The 18,781-nt window shown below is 42.2% G+C and overlaps 1 protein-coding gene across 1 annotated transcript in view; it reads left to right on the top strand.

Moving 5' to 3' along the window:
* Positions 1-18,781, top strand: part of HLCS (holocarboxylase synthetase) — a 107,456-nt gene that overhangs the window by 77,999 nt on the left and 10,676 nt on the right. The window contains exons 7-8 of the mRNA XM_032101141.1: positions 16,808-16,875; positions 17,954-18,114. Coding sequence (XP_031957032.1) covers positions 16,808-16,875; positions 17,954-18,114 — 229 coding nt within the window. The remainder of the gene's footprint in view (positions 1-16,807; positions 16,876-17,953; positions 18,115-18,781) is intronic.

Genomic DNA, 18,781 nt, shown 5'->3' on the forward strand with positions numbered 1-18,781 from the left:
TGGCCTTGGTCTCGTTTGCGTCATTACAAGGAGAAGAAGTCAAAATAATTCTTTGAAATTTGATTTGATGAGCAGCGCGTTTTAAAAAGGAGAGAGTGCCGTGAAGTTCCCTGCTTGGATTTTTCAGCTTGAAGAAAATTATTGAATATTTCATTACTAACTCCCATTTAAGGCTGGGAAAGCACAACAAAGTCAATCATTTTGCTTTGTGCTTGTGTACCATTAAATGTATATTTTATCTTAAGCTGTTTTGCTGGAATCAATCTTTTATCTCCTGCGTGTGGATCCGAGGTCTGGATATTGTGTGGGCATCACCTCCAGGAGCTCAAAAACCTTCAGAAACTTCCTGTGTCCCTTGCCTTGGATTCTGGGGATAACAAATGCTGTCCTTTCATGCCACTATTGCATGAGCAGTGAAATATTAGTTGGCCACAGGTGAAAAATGAAAGTCTGGGTGACAGAGGCCTAGAACAGAGGCCTGGAACAGAGGCCTGGAACAGAGGCCTAGAGGTTGTAATTTCTGATTTTGTTCCAACAGCACTTTCCATGTGGAGCAGGAGCTGAGTTTGTGGATAGGCACTTGATGCCTGTGGTTGTGGGAGAATGAGAGGTTTTCCATAAAACCTCTTCCTATAATAATTTTGCAGTCATTTGCACATCCACTGCTTGATTTGTTTCTCTGGCACCCCGGTGCTTTCTCCCCCAGCCCCTGGCTGTGGGATAAACGTGGTTGGTACAACTCAATCTCAGATCATCCTGCCGTTTTCCCTGATTTTTAGAAATACTTGTTGCTGATCTGTGTCATTTGTGGGATTAGAAATAATAATAATAATTCCAGGACTTAAAAGGACTCCAAAAAAGCTGGAGAGAGACAATTTCCAAGTGCATGGAGGGCCAGGAGCCAGGGAATGGCTTCCCAGTGCCAGAGGGCAGGGCTGGATGGGAGATTGGGCAGGAATTGTTCCCTGGGAGGGTGGGCAGGCCCTGGCACAGGGTGCCCAGAGCAGCTGGGGCTGCCCCTGGATCCCTGGCAGTGCCCAAGGCCAGGCTGGACATTGGGGCTGGGAGCAGCCTGGGACAGTGGGAGGTGTCCCTGCCATGGCAGGGGTGGCACTGGATGGGCTTTAGGGTTTCTTCCAACCCAAACCATTCCATAAGTCCATGATTTTTTCTGCTTTTATGGCATCGTCCCTGTGTGGATTTTGAAGTTCTTTGCTAATAGTTATCATTCAGCTTTCCAAGGTCCCTTAGGAACACCGGAGATAAATAGTAATGAAAAGTAGTTTCCTGACACTAACATGGGGAAACAGAAGCTCCAAAATGATGATTTTTGCTTTGGATCCTCCAAAGGCACATGAGAAAAACTGTGTATGGGAAGATCCCATACTGTCAAAGGGATAAATGGCAAGAAGTGACTTTTTAAATCAAATAAATTTTATCTAAGAGTAGTAGATTGAAACCAGAGGTTGAACATTCTTTGCATGCAAGCTTGAATCATGGAATGACAGAATTCCAGAATGGTTTGGATTGGAAGAGACCTTAAAACTCATCCAGTGCCACCCCTGCCATGGGCAGGGACACCTCCCACTGTCCCAGGCTGCTCCAAGCCCCAATGTCCAGCCTGGCCTTGGGCACTGCCAGGGATCCAGCGGCAGATTCAAAACTACTAAAAAAGGGGGACTTGGATCAAAATTTTTGTGTTACTCCCCCCACCTTGAGTGACATAAAATTTTTCTAATCGAGTGCAAACTGTTACTGATATTTTATTCATCTTCATTTCGTGATTAAAATAATAACTATATATATATATTTATTATTTTCTCTGCTTATATAAGTGATGTTTAACTCTGCCATGCTCGTGCCATCCTGATGGGATATTCCCATCCTCAGCCCTAGCTCTGGGATACAGGAATGCTGTGCCAGGACTGAAATCCACCAGAAACTTAATCCCAGTTTTTCTGGGAAAGGGGCAGCCCTGGAACAGCTGCATTTCATGAGGCCTCATGGCAAACTGCCTTCAGATAATGTTTTCACTAAGCTGCAAGACACCAAATCCGTTCAAATAAAGTGCAGGGATGTTGGTCAGCCATGCAGAGAACTTTATAATATTATAATAATGTAACTTCTTTCAAGTCCTTTGGTTTGCAGTGTTAAACTGAATTAGCAACATTTTTTCACTAGAAAAAGCTTGTGGGATTTTATTGATGTGGGAGTGGCTTAATTTTGACTGCAAATATTTATTTGTAGCCAGAATGAGTTAATTTTTGTGTGTTTAATACTACAAATACCACATGGATTTGGGCGCTCCTCTCAGTGTCTGTTCTACCTGGAAAGAAAATGTATTTGCTTAATGAAAAGGGAAAGAAAGCATTTTTCTGCTGTCACATCTTATATTTTATGATCTCCTTTCTCAAGTTCAGTCATGTTTTCTTTCTGGAAGTATCCTAAAAGCTAATGAATACAAGGAAATTCAATTAGAGGAACTCTTCAATAACAAAAATAAATGTTCATGTCCAAGGGAGAGATAGAGTGTGATAAATAATCCAAGATGTATTTTATGGTGACTTGCAGGAAATTTTTTTGACAGTAGGGTTTAAAAATAGCATTTAAAATTGAGAACCCGACAATGCATTTCATGATTTTGGAAGCCACCTTGCCTTATGTGATACTGAAATCTAATAACATAAATTGGAGTATTATATAGAAGTTGGAACAATAATAAGTTGGAATAATACTATTATATATAAGTTGGAATATTATATAGAAATGTAAGTTTTATCCCTTGGAATGTGTAATTTGAAGGAAGAGTTGTTTGGGGTTTTTTTGCTATTAAAAAGATTCTGTAGCAGCTTTTAAAAATGGACAGTCAAATACAGAATTTATTTAAAAATACACTAAGAGGCAATAAGCAAGTGTAAGTTGACAATACCCAACCATTCAGTTGCTGCATTAAATCTGAAGGTTTTGGTTGATTAAAAAATTAGATTTTTATCTTCTGGTGTTGCTAAAGCACTGAGGATTTCCAGGTAGTGTCAGCCTGTAAATGTGTGGATTTCCAGGGTGAGAGTTCCACTCCTTTTGTTGCATTTGGCTTGTGCCACTTGGTGTCTCAGCTTTCAGTGTCTGCAGAAGGAAAAACCCTGCTGGAGAATAAAGTTCTCAGATTGGCAGGGGTTTAATTGATCCTGGCTGTGTTTGATTTGGGGATGGATGTGCCAGTTCCTGCAGCCTGAGCGGATCTGATGTGGGAAGGACTCGGAGCTGAGCCCTCGGTGTCTCTCTTGTGTGAGCTGAACTTGTTCATGACAGGAACCCATGTACTGGGTGATGGCAAACTCGTTTATTGGTCTTAAAAGTCGGTTCTCTGTGTCTGTTCCATGTGTGGAGAAGGGAATGGAGCTGGGAAAGGGTCTGGAAAATGCATCCTGGGAGGAGCAGCTGAGGGAGCTGGGAAGGGGGCTCAGCCTGGAGCAGAGGAGGCTCAGGGGGGACCTTGTGGCTCTGCACAAGTCCCTGACAGGAGTTGGTAAAAGTGAAAGGATGAGTGGAACTGGCCTCAAATGGCACCAGGGGAGGCTCAGGGTGGAGATTGGAAACAATTTTTCCCTGCCAGAGTGGGGAGGCCTTGGGATGAGCTGCCCAGGGAGTGCTGGAGTCACTGTCTCTGGGAGTGCTCAGGAGGAGTCTGGATGTGGCCCTTGGGTACAGGGTTTGGGGTGCTGCTGGTGCTGCTGGGGTGGCACTGGGTGATCCTGGAGGGCTCTTCCAGCCTTGATGATTCTGGGATTCTGCCAATATTGGCAGGAATTTTGTGTGTGGGACAGAATAGTTTTCCTGTGATGGATGGACTGCAAAGATCTGCTCTGTGATTGTTGTATTTCACCTGTACTTGGCCTTTGAATTCCTTTCGTTGAATCATTTGAGCCACCCCCAGTGATACCTCAGAGGCCACCAGGAGTTCCACAGACACAAAATGAAGGTCCCTGACCCAGAATTTACAAATTGTGAATGAGAAAAAGACCCCCAGAGACAGGATGACTCTGGATGTTGGATAGAATGACAGCAAAAAGGGAACACGAGGAGTTTGTATTTGCTGCAATGGAGAGGTTATCCCATAAAACAAGGGTGATAGGAAAATCAGTTTTACAGGTTTATTCTGGGTGGTTAGGAAGGAGTACAGTGTTCTGTTATGTTAGTCTGATGTCCATGGTTGAAAAGTGAAAATTATTTATGGAGTACTTGCAGAAAAAGACATTTTTAAAAAAAATACGTGAAAGGAAAAGTATTTTCCTTCTCAGTTATTTTCAATGCTAAATATATTGTGCAAGGTGGAGGAGACAGCTGCAAATAGTTGACATTTACAACTGCAACTTTATTAATTCTGTGAAGAGTTGCTTGTTAAAACTATCTTAGTGGAGAAAGGGAAAGATGATCATTTTTTTCTTCAGTGATCTCTTAGATGCTTAACTTCTTTGTGTCACAGCTGAAGGGTTTAAATGCCATCCTTAAATCTAAGATCTTAAATCTAAGATCTCTTTCTAGGCCAGACTGCTGAGGCTTCAGATCTGCCACAGCTTCAGCACAACTCAGTCCTTTCCATTAATAATTTGGATGGCAGAACTGAGGGTTTCCCTATCAAAAACTCCTCTTTGTAGGAAGAATCCATAAGGTTGTAAAAAGGTGGGGTTAAAACTCAAAGCTTGCTGAATCAAAGTGTGGCCTCAAATAATCAGATGCAAATCGTTAAATGGAGAGAGGGTGGTTGAATATCAGTTTTCGTGAGAGGTTGTGGAAGTTTGAGTGAGCAACTGAAGGGAGGTTAAAAATAAATTCCTGTTGTAGCAAAGGAGGTGAGGACTAACACTGAAATTCATACAAAGGTGCTTAAACATGTGCTGAAAATGTCCAGGCTAATCCTTCCAGTTCTACTCAACGCTGGGAGGGCTTCATTGGAGTTATTAGCCCAGTTTTCAGCACCAGGCTTCAAAAAGCGTGGATTTGCTGGGCATGGTATAAAGCAGGGAAAGGGAATGATTCAGGGTGTAGGAAACACGATTCCTTAGATGGGGAGAGTGGGGAATCAGAGAATTGTGTTTCTTTCATCAAAAGAACACAAGAACAACGTAAAGAAACTTTTACCCAAGTGAGGGTACAGGCAGAAAATGAGTGAACATTTCTCCATTTTCAGTGGGTATGGGACAACATTTCAACACAGAAATGCAGATGCAGGAATTTTGCCTTTAAAAATTGCTAAAATAAGGAAGTTTGCTTAACTGAGCTGGTTTTTCTCCATCATTGTGAGTTTTTATGAGTAGGGCAGAGGATCCTTCCAACACTCTGTGACTGTGGTGTGAAATTGTGTCAGACTTATTCTGTCCCTGTCAGAACCAACTTGATTTTGGAATGGGATTTCAGTTTTCTCCGTGCAGCTGGGGCTCATTTTGCCGTGGATGCAAATCCATGGGAGGTGCTGGAGCTGTGAATTTTTTACTTCACACAAATGTGAATAACTGCAGATTTTTTTTATTCTTCCACATATTTATTCCTTTTATTAATTTCTGACCATCTCCTAGCAGTTTTCTGTGGTGCCTTACCTGTGTCTGTGACTTCCCATTTAAGTCATTCCCCCACATTTTTCTCCTTCTCCAGCCAAAGGAATTCTTTGCTACATAATGCCCTAACCATGGATAGAACGTCCCTTTTTCGTTTAAAATAAAATACCACCTCACAACACCTGCTTTTTTAGAAGTGTGTTGGTAAAGCTGAATGAGAAAGTTCCTTTTCTAAGCCTGTGTTTTCCTTTTGCTTTACAGCAGAGTAGTGCACAAAAAAAAATAGGTGAAGGAGGACCCTGAGATCTGTCAGGAGGTTCAGAAATTGTTTTCTAATTTCAATTATTACTCCATGGGTATCGATTCCCCTTTGTCCTGTCCCTCCATCCCCTGGAAATAGTTTCTTTCCTGTTTCCTGTCAGCTCCTTCAGGCCCTGCAAGGCCACAATAAGGTCAGCCCAAAGCTTCTCCTCTCCAGGCTGAACAATCCCAATTTTTTCAGCCCTTCCTAGACCTAAAGATGGTTTAAAGTGATTTAGAATTAGAATTTGACATGCTTTTTGTCAGTATTTGGAAGCAATTCCTGGGTTTGGTGAGGTAATGCAAGAATCAAAGGCATTTTTTTCTTTGATGCTCTTTGGGGTATCCAGACTTCATCCTCCACTACGTGCAGATGTCATCAAGCAGAAAAGTGTCAGGATACCAAAATCCAAGATAAATTTATCTTCCAACCCAAACCTTCTGTGATTCTGTGGTGACCCATCCACTGCCTCTCAAGATAAGAATAATTTGTACAAATTTTGTTGTTTCTGGGCATATTTTAACCTCTCAGAAATAGGAGCTTCCACCTTTTCTTGCTTGTGAAGAATTTGTATTAACAAGGTTACCTGGGGACCTTTGGGGTTTTTTTTTTGCCCACCCTGCCAAAGGAAATCCCCTGATTGGGGCTTTGAGTATCAGCTACATTTTGTGTGAGTCTGTGGTTAAAATCCACATTATGATGGCTGTTTCTGGAGCCTGCAGAGGATGCTGTGGCCAGCAGAAAGCAACTTCCTTATTTTGAAATCCATTCTTAATCACCCATGAAATGAACTATTGGGAGTCTGCCTTCAAGCTGGCACAGCCCAGTCGTGAGGGGTTTTCAAAATATTTAGCAACATATTTGGAAACAGAACTTTTCTGTTCTTCATTCAGACACTTTCGAGTGCTGGCTCTCGCATGAGAAAAGCGCTGTGGGCTTTAATACTGAATTTAGAAATCTTGTGGTTTCTCTTGGCCCTGGGAGGGATGAAACTCTGGTGCTTGATGAGAGCATTTTTTGTGTTTTAATTATCAGATATATGAATACAGAGCCAACTGAGCTCAGCTATTGTGTTTATTGCCTTTCTTAACTCACCATGAGAAAGGCAATCATTTTTCTGGATTGTTATCTCTTAACATGATCTGTGACTTGATATTGGGGAAAACAAAAGCTGGAGTCTCATCTGTTCTTTCTTCACAAGGAAATTCTATTTAGGGACGTTGGATATAATGTTCACTGAAGTGTTTTAAAGGAAAAATGACATTGTTCCAGACAAATTAATTCCTCCTCTTAGAGAACAGCAGCTTTTCTGAATCTCTCTTTTCTGTGAAAAATTATATATGGTAAACATCCCATCAGGTCTAATAACACCTTTAAAAATTAATATTCTAAACTTTGCTGGGTCTAATCCCAACAGGTCTAATAACACCTTTAAAAAGTTAATATTAGAAACTTTACTTCCCAAACTATTTCAAATGATAGCTGCAATTTTAGAGCTCAGTTGCCATTTCCTGAGAATTTATTTTAAAAGAGAATTTCCAGAGAATTTATTTCAGCTCTCACTGAAACACTTTGAAACAAAAAAATACCTTCCCCCCACCCCGTTTCCATTAAATTTTTCCTTGTGTTAATCTCTTACATTGTAATTTATATTTACATTATTTACAGTATACATTTCTCAATGTTACACATCTACTTTTTTATTAGAGAAGGATTAAAAACCTGATACTTTGTCTGTGGGAGTTTTTTGATTAAATTCTGGCCTTATTAACGTGGAAGGAACGGGGTGTTTCGATTGCTTTTGCACAGCAAAACGTTCATAATACTTTTTTTTTCCCCCCAAAGATTTCATGTATCACCATTCTTAATGGAAAAAAACCCATGCAAGTGAAATAATTGTGCTTTACCTGCCAATTTAGGAAGCCACAGTTGGGAAAAATTAGGAAGATTTCATTGAATGCCAAGTAATGTGTCCAATAACCACCTTCATGATGATGTTTGTACCATACATGTCCCAAAAATCAGAATATGCAGCAGCATTTTGAACTTTCAAGATGTTCTGTGTGTATTTTTCAATTAACTGGCGAGAGATGAGAATTTGGAAATTGAGGCCCACTTGTTTCACCAAGGAAAACAGAGGTAATGGAGAAATTTGCCTGAAATTTTAGTTAAATGTCTTTCACATTTAAAATATTTTTTCAGAAAGAGGGTTAAACTAACTGGCAGGACCACAAGAAATGGCAATGTGAAAAACGTGCTGCCTCTTGTTTTAGTGTAGGAAAACTGTTGTGTTTGCCTTCAGAGAGAGGAGGAAAATTAAAATTATTTTTCCATTAACATTGGATTAAGAAAACTGGGAATTTTCTGCATCCTTATGTTTACGTGAGCCAGCAGAGCCTCAATTTACAGCAAAATGGATGCTGCAGGCAGAAAATAAAAGAAATTAAAGCGAATCATGGAAAAAATTCGAAGGTTTTAGAGGGTTCTCCTAAGTATAAATTACTTCTCTGATTTTAACTAGTGATGAAACTTTCAATAGTAGTAAGATAAAGGAAAAAATATTCATTTAAATAAGGAAAATAAATGTTATTACTAATTTTTTAGGTCTTTTACAGTTCCTTAACAAGGAATTGATTTTTTTTGTTGTTGTTGAAATGTTTTCGTTTTTCCCAGTTTGCAAAGCTCTGGGAAGGATCTTGGAAGGGCACCTCCCACAATTCTTATCTGTGCTCATTTTAATTTCCGTGACAAATCCAGTGTCTTTTGTTCTACATTAACCCTGTTTGAGTGGCTGTTTGGGAATAACTTCATCACTTCTCTGGTCAAACATGGCAACTGTTTAACACTCTCTGTGATTTGAGACAGGAAATGAAGTGATGTCTTTGTAAATTGCAGAGAAATTTTCATAAGGAAATGTAATTACCCAGACTAGAAACTGGCCAGAATATCAGTTAAAAGCGTTGTGTTTGCAAAAAGTCCTCAGTTGGCTTTTTTATCTGAGAGGGAACTAAAGAATGTTGTATAAATTCACCTTCACAATGGATTACTTCTGAGATCCTCGTGTTTGTGATGCCTCACACTGTGAATTAGTGAATCCACTGCTGATTTAAAATAGATTTGCTACTTTGCTGAAATGTTTCTTGCTCTACTTTATGGGCTTGTTTTGAGGCTTCCCTCTGACAGTGACCAGATTTGAGCAGTCTTAAGGCATCTTGGAATCATGGAGTGGTTTGGGTTGGAAAGGACCTTAAAGCCCATCCAGCTCCACCCCTGCCATGGCAGGGACACCTCCCACTGTCCCAGGCTGCTCCAAGCCCCAATGTCCAGCCTGGCCTTGGGCACTGCCAGGGATCCAGGGGCAGCCCCAGCTGCTCTGGGCACCCTGTGCCAGGGCCTGCCCACCCTGCCAGGGAACAATTCCTGCCCAATCTCCCATCCAGCCCTGCCCTCTGGCACTGGGAAGCCATTCCCTGGTTCCTGGCCCTCCAGCCCTTGGGAATTGTCTCTCTCCAGCTTTCCTGCAGCTCCTTCAGGCCCTGCAAGGCCACACTGAGCTCAGCCCAAAGCTTCTCCTCTCCAGGCTGAACAATGCCAGCTCTCGCAGCCTTTCCTCCCAGCAGAGCTGCTCCATCCCTCTGCTCATCCTGGTGCCTCCTCTGGCCTCTCTCCAGCAGCTCCACGTCCTCCCTGTGCTGGTCCCAGGGCTGGGGCAGCTCTGCAGGTGGGCTCTCACCTGAGCACAGGGGCACAGGGGCACCGTCCCCCCCTCACTGTGGGGTTCTGGGCTGGGGCAGGTCCAGCTCTCACCCACAGCACCCCCAAATCCTTCTCGCAGGGCTGCTCCATCTGCTCATCCCAGCCTGGACTGATCACAGGGGTTGCTCCATCCCAGGGTCAGGACCTTGCACTTGGTTTTGTTGAACCTTTTGAGGTTCACACCATCCAGTCCTGAGCCTGGGACTCTGCTGAACGGGGATGAAATCACTGCTAGAAGTGGCATCACCACAGCCTGCAGTGGTCTGGATGTTCCCAGTTCTCCCTCCGTGCTGTTTTACCTCAGACAAGAAGGGCTGGATCTGGTTTTGATCAATATGTTTATAACTTTTACTCCAGCCCAAAGATTCTGCTCTTACCATGTTATGATAAATGTATTTCACTGCATCCTGGTAACTCTTTATTTCTTAAATCTTGGCACTGGAGTTCTATTTCCTAATGAAATCTGTTTCATTCCCATTTGTCCCATGTTCACTTTTGGCTTCAGGTAGCTTTTTCAAGTCAAGAAAGGCTGTGAATTGAAAAGATTACTTGTTGGAGGGGAAAAATGAAATAAATTGTTCAAAACAGGACAAGTTTTTGCTTTTCAAATTAAACATTGAAACAAACTCCTAAATTCTCCTCACATCTCCCGTGGAAACGCCCTCCTTTACTGTAACTTTGTGGTCTTGATGATATTCACAGAGAAGCTGATTTACTGAATAAAGAAGTCCTTCAAGTTTGCAGTTTTGGAACATGACCAGTGTGTCTGAACCCAGGTTTCAAATTTTACTGGCATTTTGTTGGCAAACTAATTTTTTGGAGCCCTTTCTTATTTGGGTATGTTTCCTGACACCTCTGCCTGTATGGTACTGTGTTTTAAAATTCTCTTTTTCTTTCTTTCTTTGTAAGAGGAAAAGCCTATAAACATAGACAAAGGACTAATTATAAAAATACCAGGTATAGAAGTGGAGAGACAAGAAAATGACCAGCTGAAAAATGCAATGAGCAGGGAAAAAATGAGGATTTCATGGTAGAGTTCTCAAAGCAATTCCACCAGCAAAGCATGAACTACTCCCAGGCCTTAATACCATAATTTTAATCAAGCAGAAGCACATGGGTGGTAAAAAAGAAGTGATTTAGTCTTCCCTTCTCTCCCCTGGCATCTTTTGCTGTCGCTTCCCCTTTGCCAACAGCAGCTCTCATTTATGGAGAGCCATATGAGAGCTTTGAGCCAGCTGAAAAACAGCTCAGGTGGCTTTGCCCTGCTCACAGCCCTCCTACATCCTGCATTTGCCCTGAAACTGTATTGTTATTATTGCCCTGCTCAAGGATTTACCCCCCCAGCCAAAGGATCTGTGAGTTCCTAACCCACGTCATTCGTTCAGGAGAATATTCCTTGCTGGAAATGTCATGTCTAGTTCAGGACAATCTTCTTTTTGTAGCGTTTATTGAGGTGAGGTACAAGGAACCAGCTGTCCAAGGTTGCAGTGCTTTTTTAGCTTTCCCCGTGGCTGGGATATTGTAATCCCTTTAATGCTTTTTCTCACTGATGCAGGACTTGGGTGTACCCAAGGAGTTCAAGGAGAATTTGACATTAAATGGCCCTTTCTGTGCTAACTTTGCTGTGGGGAGGAAACCCACTAGAAAGTGAAAGGAGCGATGAATTTTTGCGTTAGAACAGAAGAGTGCATTCATGTCACAGGGTATTCTGGCAAATGTTTTTGCCTGCTGGATTTAGGCACAGTTTTAAGTGAGATTCCTGTCATTTAAACCAGCCTCAGCAGGATTAACAGCTGAGGTGTTCTACTTGTCTCACCTGGGGGGGATCAATCTTCTGTGAGCCCACAGGTAGCACCTGGTCGTGCATAAAATGCCTCATAGAAAGTGGAGGATGGAGAAATGTAAATATTTAGGCTTGTAAGAGAGTGTGAAAATGGCTTTAGGATCCTACCTGGGAGATGGGATTTAGCCTTGGGGCTAAATCACTGATTTAATAGTTACAATGGCTAATTTCTGACTGATTGCGACCAAACCTAAATGTCTGCTGCAAACACCAGAGATGCCAAGTTTCTGTACCTTTTCTGGAGTCAAGAATCACTCAGAACCCCTGAAGGTCTCTAGTCAAACTCTTTCTTTTAAGGAGGATCAACAATGAATTCTGACCAGCTTGCTCAGGGCTTTTTTCAATCGGATCTGGAAAAACTCCACAATCTATTCCAGTGTGTAGTTATCCCCACAGTTCAGTGTTACTCACAAGCTGGATGGATGTGTGTGCCCTTTCCTCCTATATTCCCTCCCTTCCTTCTCTTATTGCTAAAGACATTAAGGTATTAAATAGGACAAGTCTCAGGACGAACCCCTGAGGATCTGCAGTTGTATCCAGCCCACAGGTGGAATACAGAGCATTATTTTCAATCCCAGAATCCAGACACTTTCTGCCCATCTGGTAGGGCGTCAATGGCTTGGCTTGGATACAGGGGTGCTGTGAAAGAACACCTTGGAGACGTTTTCCCTCTGTCTGGGACTACCCTGCTGTCCTTGGCCACGAGGATGGGAGACCTGGAAGTGCCCTCAGCCAGCGCTCTCTGACCCATCCCATCTGCTCTCACCAGCTTCACCGACTCAGGAGTTCTCAAGAGATTTATGAGATCAATTCTTTTCTACTGTTGGCGTTTCCTCTTCTCCTTGAGCGCTGTGTGTTTAAAGTCCTGGAAGACTTTGTTGGTGCAGACCTGGGCAAAGAATTCCTGGAGTAACTCAGCCTAAGGTGTATCCACTGAGCTTTAGCCTCAGTCAGCTCTGAGCCCACATTTTCCTTCTTTATTTTTATCACTTTGCAGTAGAAGTTCTTGTTGCCTTTTTTCTTGCCAATCTCAACTATAATTGAGCTTCAGCTTTCCATTCTCTGGACAATATTTCTGCATTCCTCCTTCGTAGCATTCCTTCTTGCTTCCATCTTTTTTTGTACATTCTTTTACGCTCTTGGATTCCCTTTTTAGCCAAACCAGACTCTGTTCATGTCCTTATTTTCCTCAGGATTGTGACAGGGTTATTTTTTTTTGGGGGGGGGGGGGGGGGGGGGGGGGGGGGTTGTCTGTTAAGACCAGGTCTGTTGAGCTGTTGAGCTCCTTTGCCTTTTTTCAAAGATGCCACCCATAAGATCCCATTTATGAGGTGCCTGAATAAACTGAATCCAGGGTTTGTTCATCCTCAAGACTTTCCCACATGGTTTGATGGCCTTCCCCAGGCTCCCAGCCTGGTGTCACTCACAGAACCTGCTGCTCTGTCATCCACTGGAGTCTGGCTCAATAACAGTGAACATTTATTTTATATTTGATAGAATCATGGAATGGTTTGGGTTGGAAGGGACAACAAAGATGATCTAATTCCAACTCCTACCACAGGCAGGGACACCTTCCACTATCCCAGGTGGCTCCAAGCCCCGGTGTCCAGCCTGGCCTTGGGCACTGCCAGGGATCCAGGGGCAGCCCCAGCTGCTCTGGGAAATCTTTTCCAGGACCTCCCCACCCTCCCAGGGAAGGTTTTTTTCCTGATATGTAATCCAAACCTACTCTCATTCATGGTGTCTTCTCCTCTGACTGGGGCCCACCAACCCAAATGATTCTGGGATTCTATGATTTGACTAAAATTAAAAGGGGTTTCTTTTTGTGTTGCTTTTGCAATATTCTCTAAACAATCTATTTGAGAGTGAGATTTTCAGGCAAGGAACTTGAAGGGAAGGGACAAATGTGGCCATAACTCACCCCCTTGTGCCCAGGTATTTTAACATCTGGAGTGCACTGCTGCCTGTGGTAATGCCTTTGCAATACTGTAACACAGCAGGATGCTTTAATGAGAGTTTCAACCTTAAACCCACAACATCAATGAAATTTATAGTTGTTAACATTATTCAAACGTAGTTTCGGGGGTTTCAGTTCCCATTTTATGTTCATGTAGGATGAAAAGTCATTGTGTTGGCTGGCCAGAGTCCTCCTTGCACTTGGAATTTCTATAAAATAATTAAATATTGTTTATTACTCTTGACAGCACTCTTAGTATGCACTACAGAGTGGGGAGGAGGGTATTTGTATAAAAACTTGTGCTAGAACCTCTCTCTCACTATTTCAGCTGCTTTAATGTTCTTGAATGCCAAAAGTGCCTTGCTCACATTTTGGAAAATACCACAAAAATGTTCAAGAAAAGGAAAAATTTACATTAAATTCCAGTATCATCTTCTGTGATCATAGAGATGCCATCTGATATTCTTCCAGATGGGTAAATTTATCTTCAGACATTTCATGTTTCCATAATCTTCTATCTTATTGTGGTCTTTGGAATTAATACACAGAGCAAGACAGTTAAAGAGCACAAAAAAAAAAGAACGGAGAATTTCTTGAGGGAAAAAATTTCAGGGGGAAAATGTGGTGAGCACTGTGATTAAGCCACTCTGCAGAAAAACGAAATTGTTAAGTCTGCAACTGATTAAGTTGAAAGAAAAGAAGGGAAGTCAATATGTAAAAAAGTGCACGTACAGTTAATCTTTCTGGTAAGGAAAATCCAAGTTGTTTCTCCCAGAAAAGAAAAAAAGCCCTACCAAACTAACAAGCACACACCATTTACAGAGCTCTGAAGTTGGGGTAAGGCAGGCAGGAGGCTGTGGGAAGATTTTTATTATCATTGGCTTCATGTTAATTCCAGCACCATCTCAGGAAGCAGTAAAAATAAATCTGTGTGTCTCTTGCTCTATCAGTCTGGGAATTAACAACTTCCCTATGTTGTGTCCTTTAAAGAATTTCTTCATGACCCCTAAAAGTCCAGCCTCAGTCTCTCCATGTAATAAGTTGTTACCTGCTGCCAAGTCTCCAAGAGCTGCATCATCTGTTCTCTAAATTGTATCTCTCTGGTGTAGAAGCCTGTGTTTTGGATTCCTAATTAGCTTCTTTCCCGCTCTGTTTATTTTCCTCCCCTCATGGCAGCACATGAGGGGTTTTTTTTATTTTTTTTTCATTATTTAAAAACAGATACGTGAATGGAGAAGCAAGAGAAATCAGTGTGTTCCAACAAAGCCTGTAATCTCTTCCTAACTGTGCATCCAAACTTAAATTAGATTTTCATGTTGTAAAACCATGGACTTGGTGTTGTAATCAGGCTGCTCCCAGAAGATAGGGCTGAAGCCTCCTGAGCTTTGGGGGATTTTCTCCCTGAGGGGCCAGAGCGTGTCCAGAGAAGGGAACAGAGCTGGGAAGGGGCTGGAAAACCCATCCTGGGAGGAGCAGCTGAGGGAGCTGGGAAAGGGGCTCAGGCTGGAGCAGAGGAGGCTCAGGGGGGACCTCACTGCTCCCCACAAGTCCCTGCCAGGAGGGGCAGTGAGGGGGGGTCGGGCTCTGCTGCCGTGTGCCAAGGGAAAGGAGGAGAGGAAATGGCCTCAAATGGCACCAGGGGAGGCTCAGGGTGGAGATTGGAAACAATTTTTCCCTGCCAGAGTGGTGAGGCCTTGGGATGAGCTGCCCAGGGAGTGCTGGAGTCACTGTCTCTGGGAGTGCTCAGGAGGAGTCTGGATGTGGCCCTTGGGGACAGGCTTTGGGGTGCTGCTGGTGCTGCTGGGGTGGCACTGGGTGATCCTGGAGGGCTCTTCCCACCTTGGTGATTCTGTGATTTAGTGATGAGAAGAGGTAAAATTTCCTGCTAAAGGTGGTGGATAGGTGTTCCTGGTCTCAGCTTGTTATCCACGGTGTGCAAAGGACACAGTTATCAAGGTGTGTCTCATGGAAAATGACTGGCAAAGAGATTTTCTGGCTGTTGGCCTTTGATGGCATCTCCCTGACTCAAGAATAATGTGGGAAAACTCCTGCTGGTTTGTGTGTCCCTGCCCATGGCAGGGGGTGAAACTGGATGATCTTCAAGGTCCCTTCCAACCCAAACCATCCCAGGATTCTGTGATTTGTCATTAGCAAAGGCTTTTGTGATCCAGACTTTGCCTGGGCCTCCTATAACCTGCAGTTCTGATCATCATGAAAGCGAGTCAGGCAATTGAAAGATGCTCTGAAATCTCTGGGTTTCTTGCATTTTGGTGCTGACACAGTCCCAGGAATTGCTGATGTCCCATTTTTCAGCATGTGGGTGGATGTTTGCTCATCTTGTCACCAGCACAGACATTGTGTCTGTGGGACACTCACAGCTGGTCCATGGCCTTCCTCGATTGCAGAGCTTGAAACGCCTCCCAAATCCATCTGAAATTCAGGGGAAATCATTTTCAATGGTACTTTTTTCTCTGATTTGGGCTGCTCTTACCCCCGAGACAAGATTGCTTTTATAGGAATGAACAGCATCACGTTTGTGCCCGTGGGAGAAGCAGATTTGTGGGCTAGACATCACTTTTTGGGCTTACCTCACAGGCAGCATCTTGAATGTGTTTTATCTCTTAAACAGCTGGTCCTGAAAACGTGAAATGGAGGAGGATCATGGTACAGTTCAGATCTGTTTTAAAGTGGCTTGAACAAAGTTCTCACAGTAGGGTTTTTTCTTCTTTTCTTTTTTTTTTTTTTTAAGTGTAGCATTGACTCATTTGGTGGTGTTAAAGTGCACTTTCTACTTATCCCCAGAGGAAAGTTAGTATTCTTTTAAGTGAAACTATTTTAAAAGCAGAACACAAGCCTAAAATAAGCCAGTGTTCTCTAGAGCTCTCAGAAGGTGTAGATTTATTTACTGTAGTTAAATCATAATTAGTTCTCAGGGGATAGTGTATCTTTTAAACTGCTTTATTGCCACCATATTGGTTTTCTAAATAATCAGAAACTGCTGCTCTTATATTTTGTAGTATGAACAAAAATTCCCTGTAAGTAGAAACAAATGTTTAGAATTGCTGGTTGTCACTTGCTGAAGATGGGGACTCCAAAAAAAGGAGCACTTCAGGAAAAAGTGAAGAAATCCAAAACCTGTGTTATCAGCACTTAAATGAGCTATGGTTCTGACTTATTTCAGTCTAACAGATACAATAATGTTTTACATTATCATTTTTCAGTTAATCTTTTTTTAATATTTAATGGATTTGGGTCAGGACTAAATGTTCGCTGAAAAAATGGAGGTGCAACGTTAACATAAAATATTACCTGATATTTAAGCCTTGATTTTCTTGAATGTAGCTTAGTGTTGCAGCTGATAAGCATGTGGGGTTTTTGGTTTTTTCCCTAATTGGCAGGTTAATGTTCGAGTTGCCTGAGGAGATGGGTTTAATAGCGGTGGCTGTTCGACAAACACAAGGGAAAGGTGAGTAAATTTCCTTATTTTACTAATAAATATGTATTAAAGTCACAAAATAGGACATTTTAAGATGCATTATGAGCATTTTTGATAATATAATCCATGGAATAAGCATGTCCTCTTCTCCTCCTGCTTAAACTGTGGATTCAAGCTCCAAACCCAAACGTTAACAAGAGACCAAAGTAAACATTTTCAGGATGTTTGGTGGCTTTTGCAGAAATGATTTAGTGGTCTCCTGGTTCCTGCCAAGAAAGTTTCACCAGTCACGAAAACTGCCATCACTACACTCAGTGTAACGCAAGTCAGAGCTCCAAATTAAAACTAAAACTGGGTTAACTGGAACAAGACTGGGGCTTGACTTGCTCTGAGATTGAGTCTGCAGGACCTGCCTGAGCAGATAAATGTAAGCAAGTCGTGTTTCTTGCCCAGAAAAATGCTGGCACTTCTTTGAAAGCCACATTTATTCTACTGGAAGAGCAGAGTGTGTGGCCCAAGAAGCTTTTCCGAGCACAAATCCATGAAAAGATGATCTCCTGGCTTTCAGTGCAGGATGGTTCAGAGTGTGGATGCATTTCTGGATGCACACAGAGCATCTTCACAAATGCTTCTCCACTTAACCAAGCAAGATCTTTTGAAATGTGTCTGTTAGCAGAGACCAGGAAAATCCTGGAAGCAGGGGATTTAGGACATGCTGGGAAATTGAGTAGCAGCTTGTACACTGGAATCACAGAATAGAATTACAGAATGGCCCAAGTGGAAGGGACCTTAAAGATCATTTTGTTCCACCCCCTGGTGCACCCTCCACAAAACCAGGTTGCTTGGAGCCCCATCCAACCTGGCCTTGAACACTTCCAGGCATGGGAATATTAAAAAACTTCCAGGTTTTTTGAAGAAAAAGCTTTGCACTTTAACCCTTTTCCTTTCAAACTTAGTTTGGAAACTCCATTAAAGGACTTCTGCTAGATTCTTGGATGGATACCTTTAAATCTTTCTCTTTAGTTGTTATTTACATTCACAAAGTGATCTCTTTTTATAAATATTCTTTTCTTGAGTTGAAGTTACCTTTTCTCCTCTCCCTGCCCAGGTCGTGGTGGAAATGTTTGGCTCAGTCCCGTGGGCTGTGCCCTGTCCACTCTGCACATCTCCATCCCTCTACATTCCAACCTAGGCCAGAGAATTCCTTTTATCCAACACCTGGTGTCCTTGGCAGTGGTAGAGGCAGTCAGGTCAATACCAGGATATGAGGTATGTCCTTCTAATTTATCTCAAAAATCCTGCTTCCATTTTCATTAAATTCAGATTTTAGCTGTGTCTTTTATTTGCAGAAGGCTGAATGCATAATGCAGCATTCAGCACCGAGATAGTGGTAAACTTCACCTTGCTAATGTTTGATTATTGATATGTTTGAAGAAATCTCATATCCATATGTTGAATATTTTTTTACTGAGCTGATCAAGTGAACTGCACTCATAATCTTATGAAACTTAAGCCTCAATCCTCGGCAGTAAAGAAAAAGTCCATTTTGCTTGCCCAACAGCAGAGTTAATTTGTTTTGATTTTGAAGGAGAAGGAGGAGGAGGGAAAAATGAATAAAACTGACAAATCCCTTTCTGCTTTTTTGTTGGTGCTGTTTCAGTGGTCACTTTATCCCTTTTAAAGGATTTTTCCAACCCTTGTTTAAGGTTGAAAAACTGATTTCTAAAGCAAGAACTTAGGAGAATTGCTCTCGAGAGGGAATCAAGTGTCCTGTCATCAGTATTAAAATGAAGAACCAGTCTTCTTCATCACCTCATATATCTCCTTTTTAATGTTACCATTTCCTAATATTTGCTAACTATAAAACTTTGGTATTTTACAGAAGTAGTTAACTAAAGCATATGTTTCCTATATTACAGAAAATCAATGACTTATA

The sequence above is a fragment of the Corvus moneduloides genome, chromosome 2 (assembly GCF_009650955.1).
Source record: "Corvus moneduloides isolate bCorMon1 chromosome 2, bCorMon1.pri, whole genome shotgun sequence".
Lineage (NCBI taxonomy): Eukaryota > Metazoa > Chordata > Aves > Passeriformes > Corvidae > Corvus > Corvus moneduloides.